Source organism: Anarhichas minor, unplaced genomic scaffold (assembly GCF_050575085.1).
Source record: "Anarhichas minor isolate MPS153535 unplaced genomic scaffold, ASM5057508v1 ptg000006l, whole genome shotgun sequence".
Classification (NCBI taxonomy): domain Eukaryota; kingdom Metazoa; phylum Chordata; class Actinopteri; order Perciformes; family Anarhichadidae; genus Anarhichas; species Anarhichas minor.
In genome coordinates, this window is record NW_027466452.1 from 2,062,501 (window position 1) to 2,075,007 (window position 12,507).

Consider the following 12,507-nt stretch of genomic DNA (forward strand, 5'->3'; position numbering starts at 1 on the left):
TCAAGGTGCGTTCGCATCGCGTTTGGTGTGAACGCACCTTTAGGATCGCAACGAATGACGGCACGTATGAGCCTCAAGACGCACCATCACAAGAAGAACACACGAGTTGTATGAAAAGGAGAGGACTACAAAAGCGACGGCGTTACAATGAGCACCAGCTGTTGCTCTCACTGGAGACTACTGGACATCGCTGGGTAACCATCATCACCTCGGAGTTACAGCATTATATTGATGAACAGTAGAGCTGCACTCACATGCTCTGACTGTCATGAAGACAGAAGACAAACATTCTGATGAAACGTGCTGAAACATGTTATTCATGCACAGCAGTGGAACGTTTCACATAAAGTCACACACTGAGCACATAGTGTGCAAGAGATATAAGTGCTACTGTGTAAAGGGAATACTGCTGTTAAAAAGAAACGTATTTGTTTAAAGTATTTGCAAACCAAATGTTATTGCACTTTTGTTCATATAGCAGTACTTTTAAAAGAAAAGTGCGCAATACACTACTTTTGAATTCATTATTGAACTTTGCCATAACAATGAGATTAATCGCAAAAGAATCATGTGATTAATCGCGATTTAAAAATTGTAATCATTGCCCAGCAGTAATAAATATGCAACCTATATCAGATGGCTATTTTCACCAGTGTGCAAAATTTGGTGAGTTTTCGTGCATGGCAAGTCCCCCAAAAATGCTCCCAAAGTGTAAAAATAAAAATCAGAAAAAGTAAATAAAAACCCTTACAATTTCAATAGGGCCAATAGGACATGATCTGATATAAGAAGGGATTGAGCTATTAACAATCTCTCTCTTACTTATTTTCACTCCCTGTATTTAAAACCCTGATTTTGGATTTTAAGTATTTCTTTGTAGGATTAAATGTAAAAATGTACATGTGAAAGCCTGCTTCATCAGGACTGTTTGTGTGTGTGTTTTGATCACATTTGATTGACAGCAGCGAACGTAATTTGCCACAATTCTGTCCACAAGTTTTCAACACATCGTAAGTATCTGTATCTGAATCTGTTCCAGGAATAACAACCATGTTACTGACACAGCTACGCGCTCCGCCTCTCAGGGATACGCCGCTGAGAAGAAAGGGTTTGATTGTGAAGTACAACGAGTCAGTGGGTGTCAAAGGGTTGATGGTAATATGGTTTATTGACACTGAAAGTTGGCTCTATAGTTGGCTTAAAGCTAGATCAGTCAATTTATGGCAGACGACCACAATGCTGCACAACAGCGATATGATGACAGGCGAACAAATTACATAACATAAGTCGAGTCGTTTTTAGACATCTGAATGAAGAAAAGATACATATTTTACCTTTAAAGTTGAAAGTAGCCTGATAGACTAAATTTAGTTTTCAAGTGGGAAAAAAACGTATGTGTCAAAAAAAAAAAAAAAAAGGGTCAAAAACTAAATCCATTCAGAAGTCTGGAGCCATGCTGTGGTGTGAGGTTCTACTTACACACTTTCCAATGAGTCTACTGACAGTCTTCATGATGAAGGAGGACAGGAAGCCACTCAGGTACATCACGAGTGGGATCGTTGCGATGAACTTCTGTTGGCGGGAGAAAGAGAAGGAAGGAATGCTGAGGACAGACTGGTGCAGGTCGCTGTCATACAGAATGTCATTATGAACGCATAATGTAGACATGAAAAAGGACGACTGTGGTGAATCTGTTACCTTGGGCAGCCCCAGAGTGTTGATGAGATACATGGAGATGTACGTCTGAGACAGATTGACCATTAACCTGGTGGACATGTAGAGTAAGGCCACCTACAAGAGACACACAGTAACACAGGTCTGTCAGCCTGTGTGCTGCAGGCAGTGGAAAACATTTGATTAAAGACAATGCAGACTGTCAAGCTGCTGGAATGAGAATCATTGCCAAGAGTCCGAACACAGAAGAACGCCTAGCGGAGCCGCTTCAGGTGAAGTTTAGCTCCGGCTCCGCTGTGTTTGTAGAATCGTCCCACCTGATAAAAAGAAGGCTGCTGCAGCCAACATTTCCACTGCAGAAGAGGCCTCGGCTCATCTTCCTCCATCCTCTTCCTCCCCTCCCCTCCTCCAGCCTCCCCATCTGCTCCAGGGCTCCTCTCTGCGATTCCCAGGTGGAAGAGGAGGGAGAAGAGAGCGCCGATGCCCAGCACGATCAACGCCAGATTCTGTGATCAAACAACATGGCAACATGGTCATGGGTTCATTTAAACTAGTCGATCGCCAGCTGTTCTTCATTCTTCACTTCCCCCAAAGTGTGTGAGGTTTTATAAAACATACTACGACTCTATTGTACAGTGAAAATAAGTTAAGTAAAAATAAAAAAAACATGACAACAATACTATCTTGGATGGAGTTAGAAGGAAAATTGTTTGATGAGTATATGGTATCACAACACAGTTACACAAGGATCACCATCTTCACCTGCATGTCACCTAAACCAAAGAAGTGATGGATCCCCTCTCGTCTCAGCCTTCCATCCTGATCAATAATCAAACCGTTTCAAAACACTGGACCGTAGACTCAGCTTCGATTAGAACACTACAGTATGACATCCAAAAGGAGCCACCAAAGACTATCAGTCTTACGTTGCCCCCCCATCTCCCACTGTTGTTGTATCGGAGCACTACTCAGACCAGTGCAGCTTTATTCAGGATGAACAATGGAGCCAGGTCTCTGTGAAGACGTGTGCTCAACAGTCACCTACTTCCCGCTGCTTTCATCCATCTGATTCTTCTGGGACCGGGCATCCGACAGCCAGCAGTAGGCTGGGTCGTGGAGAAGCCTTAGGTCCTAGCTGGGTTAGCTTAGCTTCCATCGCTGCTCTCCTCTTCCACTGCACTGTTCCTCCCGCTTCTTTAGCTCACCAATCTTAGTTCAGCAGTGTGTGTACTGGTAGCTCCGTTAGCCAAACACATCGTCCAAAACACTAGAAGTGAGCAAAGTGTGGGTGCAGAGTAGCGGCTGAGAGGCAGCGATGCACTCAGCTGTTATCTACAGGCCGGGGACCGGTTAAAGGGTACAACGTAAACCCTTCAGGGGATCCTCACACAAATAGAATATCATATTAATAACTATGTCATTAGTGTATAATCACTTGAAACTAAGAATTGTTCATATCTCTATAGGGAGCGGGTCCTCTTCACAGAGTCCGCCACGTTATTTGAGGTCCACCGTAGTTCTCCGACACAAAACTGCAGTAAAAGTGGGGTTAGCCGCCGTCTGACTCCCGCTGCTCCTAAAGAAGTGTTATTACTGTGAGGATGGCCTCTGAGCGAGGGGAACAGCATTACAACAGTTTTGCACGCACTCGCTAACGTAACCACAGTCTCGGAAAGTGGAGGGGTACTCTGTTGGTCGCAATCTACAACCACACGGTTAGATGACACCAAATCCTACACACTGTCCCTTTAAGAGTAGTGCGTGAGGAGTCAGCAGGCAGTCAATGGCAGTATAAAACAGGCAGTGTTTTCCTTGAGCATGCAGATACAACTACCCACCCAGTTTGCTGCGGCAGAATACAACATTAAACATGGACAGACACAGAGGTGCACACTCACTCACGGACTGGCGGAGGTAATAAATGGCACCTTTTTGCATTACTCGTGCTTATCGAACGGGTTCTACCACATCATCTGCTTTATATATGGGGTGGCGGCACTACAAGCTGGTCGGAAAGAAGGAAGCTTGGATGGATGGACATCAAAGTCCTCTTATCCCCTTCAAAAGGTCTAGACAGAAGATATGAACCAGTGAGAGAGTCAACGCTGAGGAAATGGAGTTTGGACTTTACTGAAAATTGGAGCTCATGACTCATCCTGAGGATGGGTAACATACTCCAAACTTGAAATATCAAAGAGTTCTCGGTAGAACCCCCTGAGTGGATTCTAGATGAAACTTTTGGAATATGAAAAGGGACCCCCTGGTGAGTTATTGTTAGAAAGGGGAAACGTTCAGGATACAACCCCACAGAAGGTTCTGGGTCAAACCATCACACCATCTGTAGAACCTCTCACAGGGGGTTTGGGGTGGAACCTTTCACAGACGGTTCTATGTATAACTCTTTATGTTGAGTTCTAGGCAGAACCCTCTGAAAGTGCTCCAGATGGAATCTTTATAAAATGTTCTACCAGGAAGAAGACTTCTATGGGGACAAGCAGATGAACCCTATATAGTTCTAGTTAGCACCTTTATTTGTAAGAGTGTATCTTTCACTCAATGTCTAGTGGGTTTTCTGTAGCCCCGCCCACTCTTCAACACTGTAAAGTGTCATGTGTCAGTTGAGTAGAACTCCTCCTTACCCTGAAGACGTGGATATCTTGTGGTCCGAGCATATCACTGAGCGGGTCGTCATCCTCTCTGGCCTGGACGTGGAACAGCAGGTAAGCCACTGCATACACTGTGATGTTGGCTATCACTGTGAACGCATACCTGCACACACACACACACACACACACACACACACACACACACACACACACACACACACACACACACACACACACACACACACAGGCAGAAACTGCATATTCAGGATCTGTACCTTACCTTGCCAGGTGTACCGTTAGGTGCACTATCTTTGCATATAAAACGTACCTGTATGCAGTGAGTTCGACTCTAGCGTGCTCACAGGTGACCAGCTCTGGAATGAGAGACAGGTGGGAGATCTGGGTGGCGGCCCAGCCGAACTGAAAGACGATGATGAACGGGATGAAGTAGGTCAAACTGGCCCACTGAGGGGTGAGGGAGCCACAGCCCAGACACTGGTTGAAGATGAAGGCAAAAGACAGCATCACGCTCAGTGTACCTGACACACACACACACACACACACACACACATAAAGAAGCAAACAAAGATGTTCAGTTTATACTATAAAAATACACATATCCTTTTTCTTATTTACTCAAGTGAACTCGTATCCGATGACCTCAATCATATCCACACACGTGAAAGTGACTAACTGAAGCTTAAAGCTGGGGTAGGAAGTGGGTTTTTTGGAGCGTCATTGGGCAAAAACTCTATGATTACCTTTCAACATATTGTTGTAGTGATACCCCAGAGAAGGCAGCTTTCTGGAACAGGCAAAAACACCAGAAAGATCACATACATCGTCCTTCATACAGTAACCTGTACTAGTACTAGTCATTAATTTCCAGTGGCGGGCCGTGCATTTTATACCTGGGCCTTCACTGCTGTCCTTCTACAGTTGAACTACCTCCTAATAACCTCATTATGATGCCACAGCTACAGGTTATTTGTTTCTAGGGGAAATATAATTTTCGGTGGAGCCACTGCGCTCACATAGGAGACAACAGGCTGTGACCTCTCAACCTAAACAAAGAGTTTAATCCCACGGTTAAATCCCAACTCACAAATCCGTTTCTCCTTCTTCAGCCATCGAGTGTTAAAAAAACAAAGCTAGGTAAAACAATAAATAATCTACACCAAGCAAAATGCAAAAAATGTCAATTTCTTCCATATTTTTCAATTCGAACTCTTACTACTCCGATAGTTTTCCAATAGTCACATGCTCCCCCACTGACCAATCACAGCACACGCTGCACCTCACTGCAGCGCTGTACCTGAAAACTGAGTGTTAACTGCGTGTTAATGCTGACGTACTTGTAGGCCAGCTAGAAGGCTCTGGCACGTCAAAGAATATGCCCAATATGTCAAACTAAAGATCTGATTGGTTGAACACTATGACAATCAACAATATCGTCCCCATTCACTTAAACTGCAAAGGGATGCACTTGTGAGTCTGCAGGCCTCTGGCCTCTGTTCTTACCTAGAGACACAGAGGTGAAATCTGATTGGATAAAAGCTCTACTTAAAACAAGCTGCACTGGAAGCAGAGCAACTGAGGAAGACAGTAGCTGTGCAATGAGAAAATAAGATAATGGGAAAAATATTTTTATAAATTATAATACATGTAATACATGTTAAGAAAAATGATTAAATTATAAAATAGCTATAACTTTGTGATTCTGTTTAGGCCAGCAGAGAAGGCCTTGCTGACCCTAACGGCCCACCACTGTTCATTTCATACATTGTCCTTCATACAGTAACCTGTACTAGTAACTAGTTTGAAGCAAATCATGGTCCAGTATGTATGGAGCTGTCTTCCTACCTTTATTCAGGATCATGGTGTATTAATTTGAGAGCATTACTCCTTCATTTTGTGGGCATCCTTGTCAGTGTACGGCAAAAATAAAAACAGGTTGGCATGGGCAGTAGACTACATAATAGAGCCTCGGCGGGAGGAAGTGGATGAACCCGGTTCTGCCCATCAGGGACACTCTAAGAAGTTAAGCAAACGTACCCGCAACGAGGCAGGGATCATTTCATTGGTCAACACTACACCTGGCATTATATTGGTTGGGAAATTTTGACAGGGTTATTACACAAGAAAATCAGAGAGCAGAGGAGAAATCTGAGAGCAGACGTTTCACAAGCACAGGAAATCTGTGCAAGCGGTAATATATCCGAGTGAAGCATACAGTTTGAGCAGAAGCAGAGCAAATCCAAGCACAAGCAGGGGCTATTAGAGTGTGAGGACAGCGTTTTGAGGGAAAGCATTACAAAATCAATGTGTCATGCTCTCAAATCCAATGACATGCTCTTGAAAGAAGATAGGAAATAAGCTCCATAAGTATGCACCTCACACTGAGAATGGACTTTACATTGAAGTAGGAGACACCTTGTGACCAGCTGCTCAACACAATATGACCTCGTATAGGTTTATGATGAAGCTTTCCATGTGTGTGTGTGTCACTAACATACTTCCACTATGGAAATCCCCCCCTCCCCCCGTCCTCTGACATCTGTCATTACGGAGTCTTGTAAAACATGATCTGACCTGCACTTGATCAATAAGAGCATAGTCCATGCAGGAGTTTTTATTCAAAGTTACATGAATACCCTTTATGGGAGCATGTACATAACAGCTGACTGACAGAAACAAGGACTAAACCACAGGGTTGGTGTTGTTGCGCTGCAGGATACCAGCACAGAAGAAGAACATTCACTGAGTACTACTTACATAAATGTGAGCATTGTTTAATATGTATCAATAACAATATCAATAGTTCAGACAAAAAACTCAGGGAATACACAGAATAAATATAACAATGTATAATATATTATGTTGTCTCCCTACCTTGGACCTTTAAGTTTATTTGGAGGTACTATGTAAAAAACAGCTGTATGTGGATTACAAATCCACATACAGCTGTGGACGACTTTACTGCTGAAGGGTTTGTATATCTATCTGACTTACCAACTAAATGCCATGTCTTCCTCTTGCCGTAGTTGCCACAGCCAGGCGTTCGGTCTGACTCATAGCCAATGAGAGGCGTACAGATGCCATCAGCTACCTGGCCAACCAGCAGCAACACACCTGCACCGCGGGTACACATTCACCAATCAGTTATGTACAATAAAAATGAACGTGCGACAACAGACAGAGAAGAAAAATGTATGGCAAGGGTAAATATTCACTGTATTAATTCAGTACAAATATCCATATAAAGGAATGGCTTTAAAATAACTAAGAATGCATAGCCTTCCTTTAAAAACACCAGCGTAAACTGAACGGTGGAGTCTCTTCTAAAAGATGTATTAATGGGTTATTGTAGAGGACTACATGCATTGTCCAGATGTCAATAAATATCACATACAACATGTGTATAACTGTAGAGAATGTGATGACATACAGATACAATATGTAAAGAGGCAGACAGACAGATGGATAGACAGATATATATGGATACACTCACCGGCCACTTTTATTAGGCACACCTGTTCAATTGCTTGTTAACACCAACCTGGTACTAGCAAGGTGTGCCTAATAAAGTGGCCGGTGAGTGTATCGACAGACAGACAGATAGATAGACAGACAGACTACCTGCATATGTGTTGTCGAATCCCAGGACTGAGTGGTAGAACACCAGTAGGTATGTGAACCACATGGAGGCACACAGGTCGTTCAGAAAGTGTCCCACCGCATAGCTGAGTCTCTTGAGGGCTGGCAGAGACCTCTCCGTGTCCGACATGCTGGCTCGTGGGAGATGAAACACTGAGGAAAAGCTCAACACCGCCTTAATCGGCTACATTGACAGGGCTAAACCAAGTTTAATAAACTAGCTAAAGTTGGTCGACAGAGCTGAATGACTACAGACCATTTCTCAGTTCCCCTTTTCACATGTCACCAGCATTTCACACACACTCCTCATCGTGTCAGTCCGTTCAGCAAGTTCTACTTTGGTATATATACTTTGGTAGGACACAAAGACGTTCCCCTCTATCTCGGTGTCGGTTTCCTTGTAATCAGGTGACAGTGGAGAGCTGTGTCAAAGCCAGGAGGAGCGTCTGAGGAGGAGGTGTGCGAGTTTAACTGGTTTTGAATTAACTGGTTTATGTGGGAGTGCCTGAGGCAGATGTGTGGTAGGAGTGGCATTTCAGGACCCACATAGAATAAACAGGAAATAAATATTTCGATCGTTTCGCCTCTGTCTTTCACGTAGTTTCTACGGTTTATTTTGATAGAATATAAACGGAACACTTTGCTGGAAAATGTACTACTCGTTCGCGAGGCTGTGGTTGAGATTCCGAGGACGCATAACGAGGACCAGAGTGAATGACAAAGTTGGTGGTAGGTGTCGATGCCTGTTCAAAATACTTACGTCAATACAAAATACTTACGTCAATAAATCCTTTAAGAAACGCTCTGTTGTCCGTCTTATATTTGTATCATATATCGTTATTAATCTCATGTCAAGTCGATTTGAGACCGATGTACCTGTCTGTGCATCCATACAGCCTGTGAGTTAAACATATGAGCTCAAACACCGCGTACAGATGACTGTCAACTGTGGGAAGCTGTGATCCACCCAGATTAACTTGTGATTCAACTTCTGTAGGCTCTCACATCGCTTATGTTTTATATTAAAGACTACGGACATGCATTTTATGTTAACGATATTCTACACTGTGCAGCACACATTCATCCAGATTAGACATGACTGGTAACTCTCGTTTTGTTACTAGAGGGTTTAATAACTACACGCAGGGGTTAGGGTGTCTGTTGAAACATTACGATGGAGAGGCTTGTTGGAGTATTAATTTAGGATTTCGACAGCATTACCACGACCAATTATCCATCTTCATTACGAAAATAAGATTTGTTGTCTGGTGACATAAAAATAGCGGAGCAAAGATACGTGACAAAGTATTCATCGTGTAAAGTTAGTAAATGCTTCACAATAACAAAATTGTAATTTGAGCAGATTACGTATATAATATAGTAACCTTTGGAAATAGTAATATATCTACAATATAGTCTACTCGCTGTCTTTTCTTCTTGCATCATTTAGATCGACCCAAATCATCATTTAGACCGACCCAAATCAAATACTTAATTAAGATTTCCCTATGGTGAGCTACGTGCACTAACGTTAATGTGACAAGAAACACAGTTCATCATGAATGGCGATACTGTGTGATGATGTGAATGTTACACGATGAGTACTTCGACATTTATCTTTGCTCCGTGGCTCAGTGGTAGTTCAGATGACACTTAGACATCATGGGTCGGTCAACGGTTCGATTCTTGTATGATGCATATTTCGACTATTTTTATGTCACCAGACAATACATCTTATTTTCGTAATGAAGATGGATAATTGGTCGTGGTAATGCTGTCGAAATCCTAAATTAATACTCCAACAAGCCTCTCCATCGTAATGTTTCAACAGACACCCTAACCCCTGCGTGTAGTTATTAAACCCTCTAGTAACAAAACGAGAGTTACCAGTCATGTCTAATCTGGATGAATGTGTGCTGCACAGTGTAGAATATCGTTAACATAAAATGCATGTCCGTAGTCTTTAATATAAAACATAAGCGATGTGAGATAGCCTACAGAAGTTGAATCACAAGTTAATCTGGGTGGATCACAGCTTCCCACAGTTGACAGTCATCTGTACGCGGTGTTTGAGCTCATATGTTTAACTCACAGGCTGTATGGATGCACAGACAGGTACATCGGTCTCAAATCGACTTGACATGAGATTAATAACGATATATGATACAAATATAAGACGGACAACAGAGCGTTTCTTAAAGGATTTATTGACGTAAGTATTTTGTATTGACGTAAGTATTTTGAACAGGCATCGACACCTACCACCAACTTTGTCATTCACTCTGGTCCTCGTTATGCGTCCTCGGAATCTCAACCACAGCCTCGCGAACGAGTAGTACATTTTCCAGCAAAGTGTTCCGTTTATATTCTATCAAAAGAAACCGTAGAAACTACGTGAAAGACAGAGGCGAAACGATCGAAATATTTATTTCCCGTTTATTCTACGTGGGTCCTGAAATGCCACTCCTACCACACATCTGCCTCAGGCACTCCCACATAAACCAGTTAATTCAAAACCAGTTAAACTCGCACAGAGGCATGTGAAGCGAAACCGATTCACACCAGAGGACTAAAAGCGGCTTTCATCGCGGAACTTCTCCCCTTACATTTCGACACCTAACTAGCTTGAACAATTACACGTATTAGAGCTGTTGTGCCTCAGCTTTCTGTCAGGTTGGTCCCATTAACAGTGACCCCACATTTAAACCCCTCGTGCGTCTTTTCTTCGTACATTTCGTTCAATGGCAGCAGCGGGAAATGTAAATCCACCTCGGTACGGAAAACACCATTAACCTTTAGCTAACTAGCTAACTAGCTACACTGGTAAAGCACATCTGGCGACACAACCATAAACAGATGTAAACAACAAAGCGGAACGGGCAATGACGATGACGAAAGCATGACAAGACAGAGAAATTGACCAATAGGGAACCCCTGTTGCTCCGCTCAGCCAATAGCGGAAGCCCTGGGTTAAACTTCCTCACGTGACAGCCAAAGATCGTGTATGGAAATGGAAAAAGGTTGAGCGACATCTCCAGGTCACTTCCGCCGTTGCGTAAAGATGTTACATATTAAAAGTGTCAAAGCTATAAATCACTGTCAATTTGGCCACCATTAGGAAATATTATAAAAGTAGTTGCTATGTTATTAGTCTACATATTTTGTATTAGTCAAATTATGTTACATATTGGTATGTCATAGATGTCAAAGCAGAAGTTCACCCACAGTTCCAGTTCCTTTTCATCAGTTTGACAGTGCCTTGCTCAGGGGCACTTGAGTTATTTTGACAGGAAGTTATCAGCTGCCTGCCTCACAAGGTCCCAGCTGGCATTAGTGCTGAGATGCATGTTGACAGGGCATACAATATGTATTTTTCAGCAGTGTGGGTAAAAGATCAAATGAAAGTGTCGAATAGAATACATGACTTGAGTTCTACACCCGGTTTGAAGATGCAGGTTTACTGGATTATTTGGATAACTGTGCCGAAACAGTCACATCATGAAAGATGAAAAAGTCAAACCCATCTAGGAAGATCAAGTCTAGATTTCATTATACTGCGTTATTACAATATTTGAGAGCCTCACCTACTTTGACTATTCTTCATTGCTTTTCTGGCTGTAGATGCTTCCCTGAGCTCTCAGTCACTAGCAACAAACAAAATATCTCTCCATTTTTATGCCAATGTTATTCAGTCACACCATATTCAAGCAATTAGGCTTCACATTTAGAATGTCTCAAACCTCCCTCAAATGTAATGACAGATAATCTGAGATTGTCTCTTGTGGTCCACTAAATGTCTCCATTTAGTAATCATATTAAATAAAAAATTACAAACGTTTTTCATAAATACATACAATATATTTCTATTTCCTACTGACCTGACTGATATTCATGCTCATTAATCACTCCTTTCAATGTGGCTGCCAGAAAAAACACAGGTCACAGAAGGAAACACTGGACTGGTCACCCATTGATATTAATATTGAACTGGTAATTGTGCAAAAAGCATAAAGTGAGATTACTAGGACTGGATTTGCGGAGGCCTTACAAAATGTATAAACTCTACTGGTGGAGAGGAGGCAGGAGGCCAAACTCACCAGCATCTTCCACAACATCTCCCCTTAGAGGACTATGGAACAAAAATAGTGCCAATATTTTTACATATCCTGTGTACCTTGTTTCACACTTAACAAAACCTGATCTCCGTTTGAAAATCAAATAAAAATGAATATATATATATATTTTTTTAATATAAATTTATTCTCCATAAGTCTCTTTTACAAATAGCCCACTTATTTGCAGCATGTTGTTTTCAGCCCCACTAGGAGGGCTAGGGATGGCAGAAGACTCCAGAATGACACATATTGACAACCACTGGGTGTGTTGTTATGTACCATCATCACTTCAATATCTTCCTTTTGTTCATCAGCCTCAGCTGCGCTTTGTGTTTACTGCTAATTTGTATGCCAGCAACTGGTTAGCATGCTGACACGCTAAACTAAGAGGGGGATCTGTGTAACATCAGCATGTGCATGCTAGCAGAGCATGTGCATGCTACCCCAATACCCTT

The 12,507-nt window shown here is 42.4% G+C and overlaps 1 protein-coding gene across 2 annotated transcripts in view; it reads right to left on the reverse strand.

Annotated features, from left to right (window-relative positions):
• mfsd12a (major facilitator superfamily domain containing 12a) overlaps positions 1-8,935 on the reverse strand; it is a 14,662-nt gene extending 5,727 nt beyond the window's left edge. Inside the window, exons 1-7 of one of the 2 annotated variants that reach the window (XM_076079034.1) lie at positions 7,920-8,935; positions 7,293-7,412; positions 4,609-4,819; positions 4,314-4,443; positions 1,992-2,180; positions 1,699-1,791; positions 1,480-1,572 (exon numbers count right to left, since the gene is read on the reverse strand). In XM_076079034.1, the coding sequence (XP_075935149.1) occupies positions 1,480-1,572; positions 1,699-1,791; positions 1,992-2,180; positions 4,314-4,443; positions 4,609-4,819; positions 7,293-7,412; positions 7,920-8,067 (984 nt within the window). In that variant the 5' untranslated portion in view covers positions 8,068-8,935. Of the gene's footprint in view, positions 1-1,479; positions 1,573-1,698; positions 1,792-1,991; positions 2,181-4,313; positions 4,444-4,608; positions 4,820-5,041; positions 5,086-7,292; positions 7,413-7,919 lie in introns of those variants that run through there. The other variant, XM_076079035.1, reaches the window with a different exon arrangement.
• Between the last annotated feature and the right edge of the window lie 3,572 nt (positions 8,936-12,507).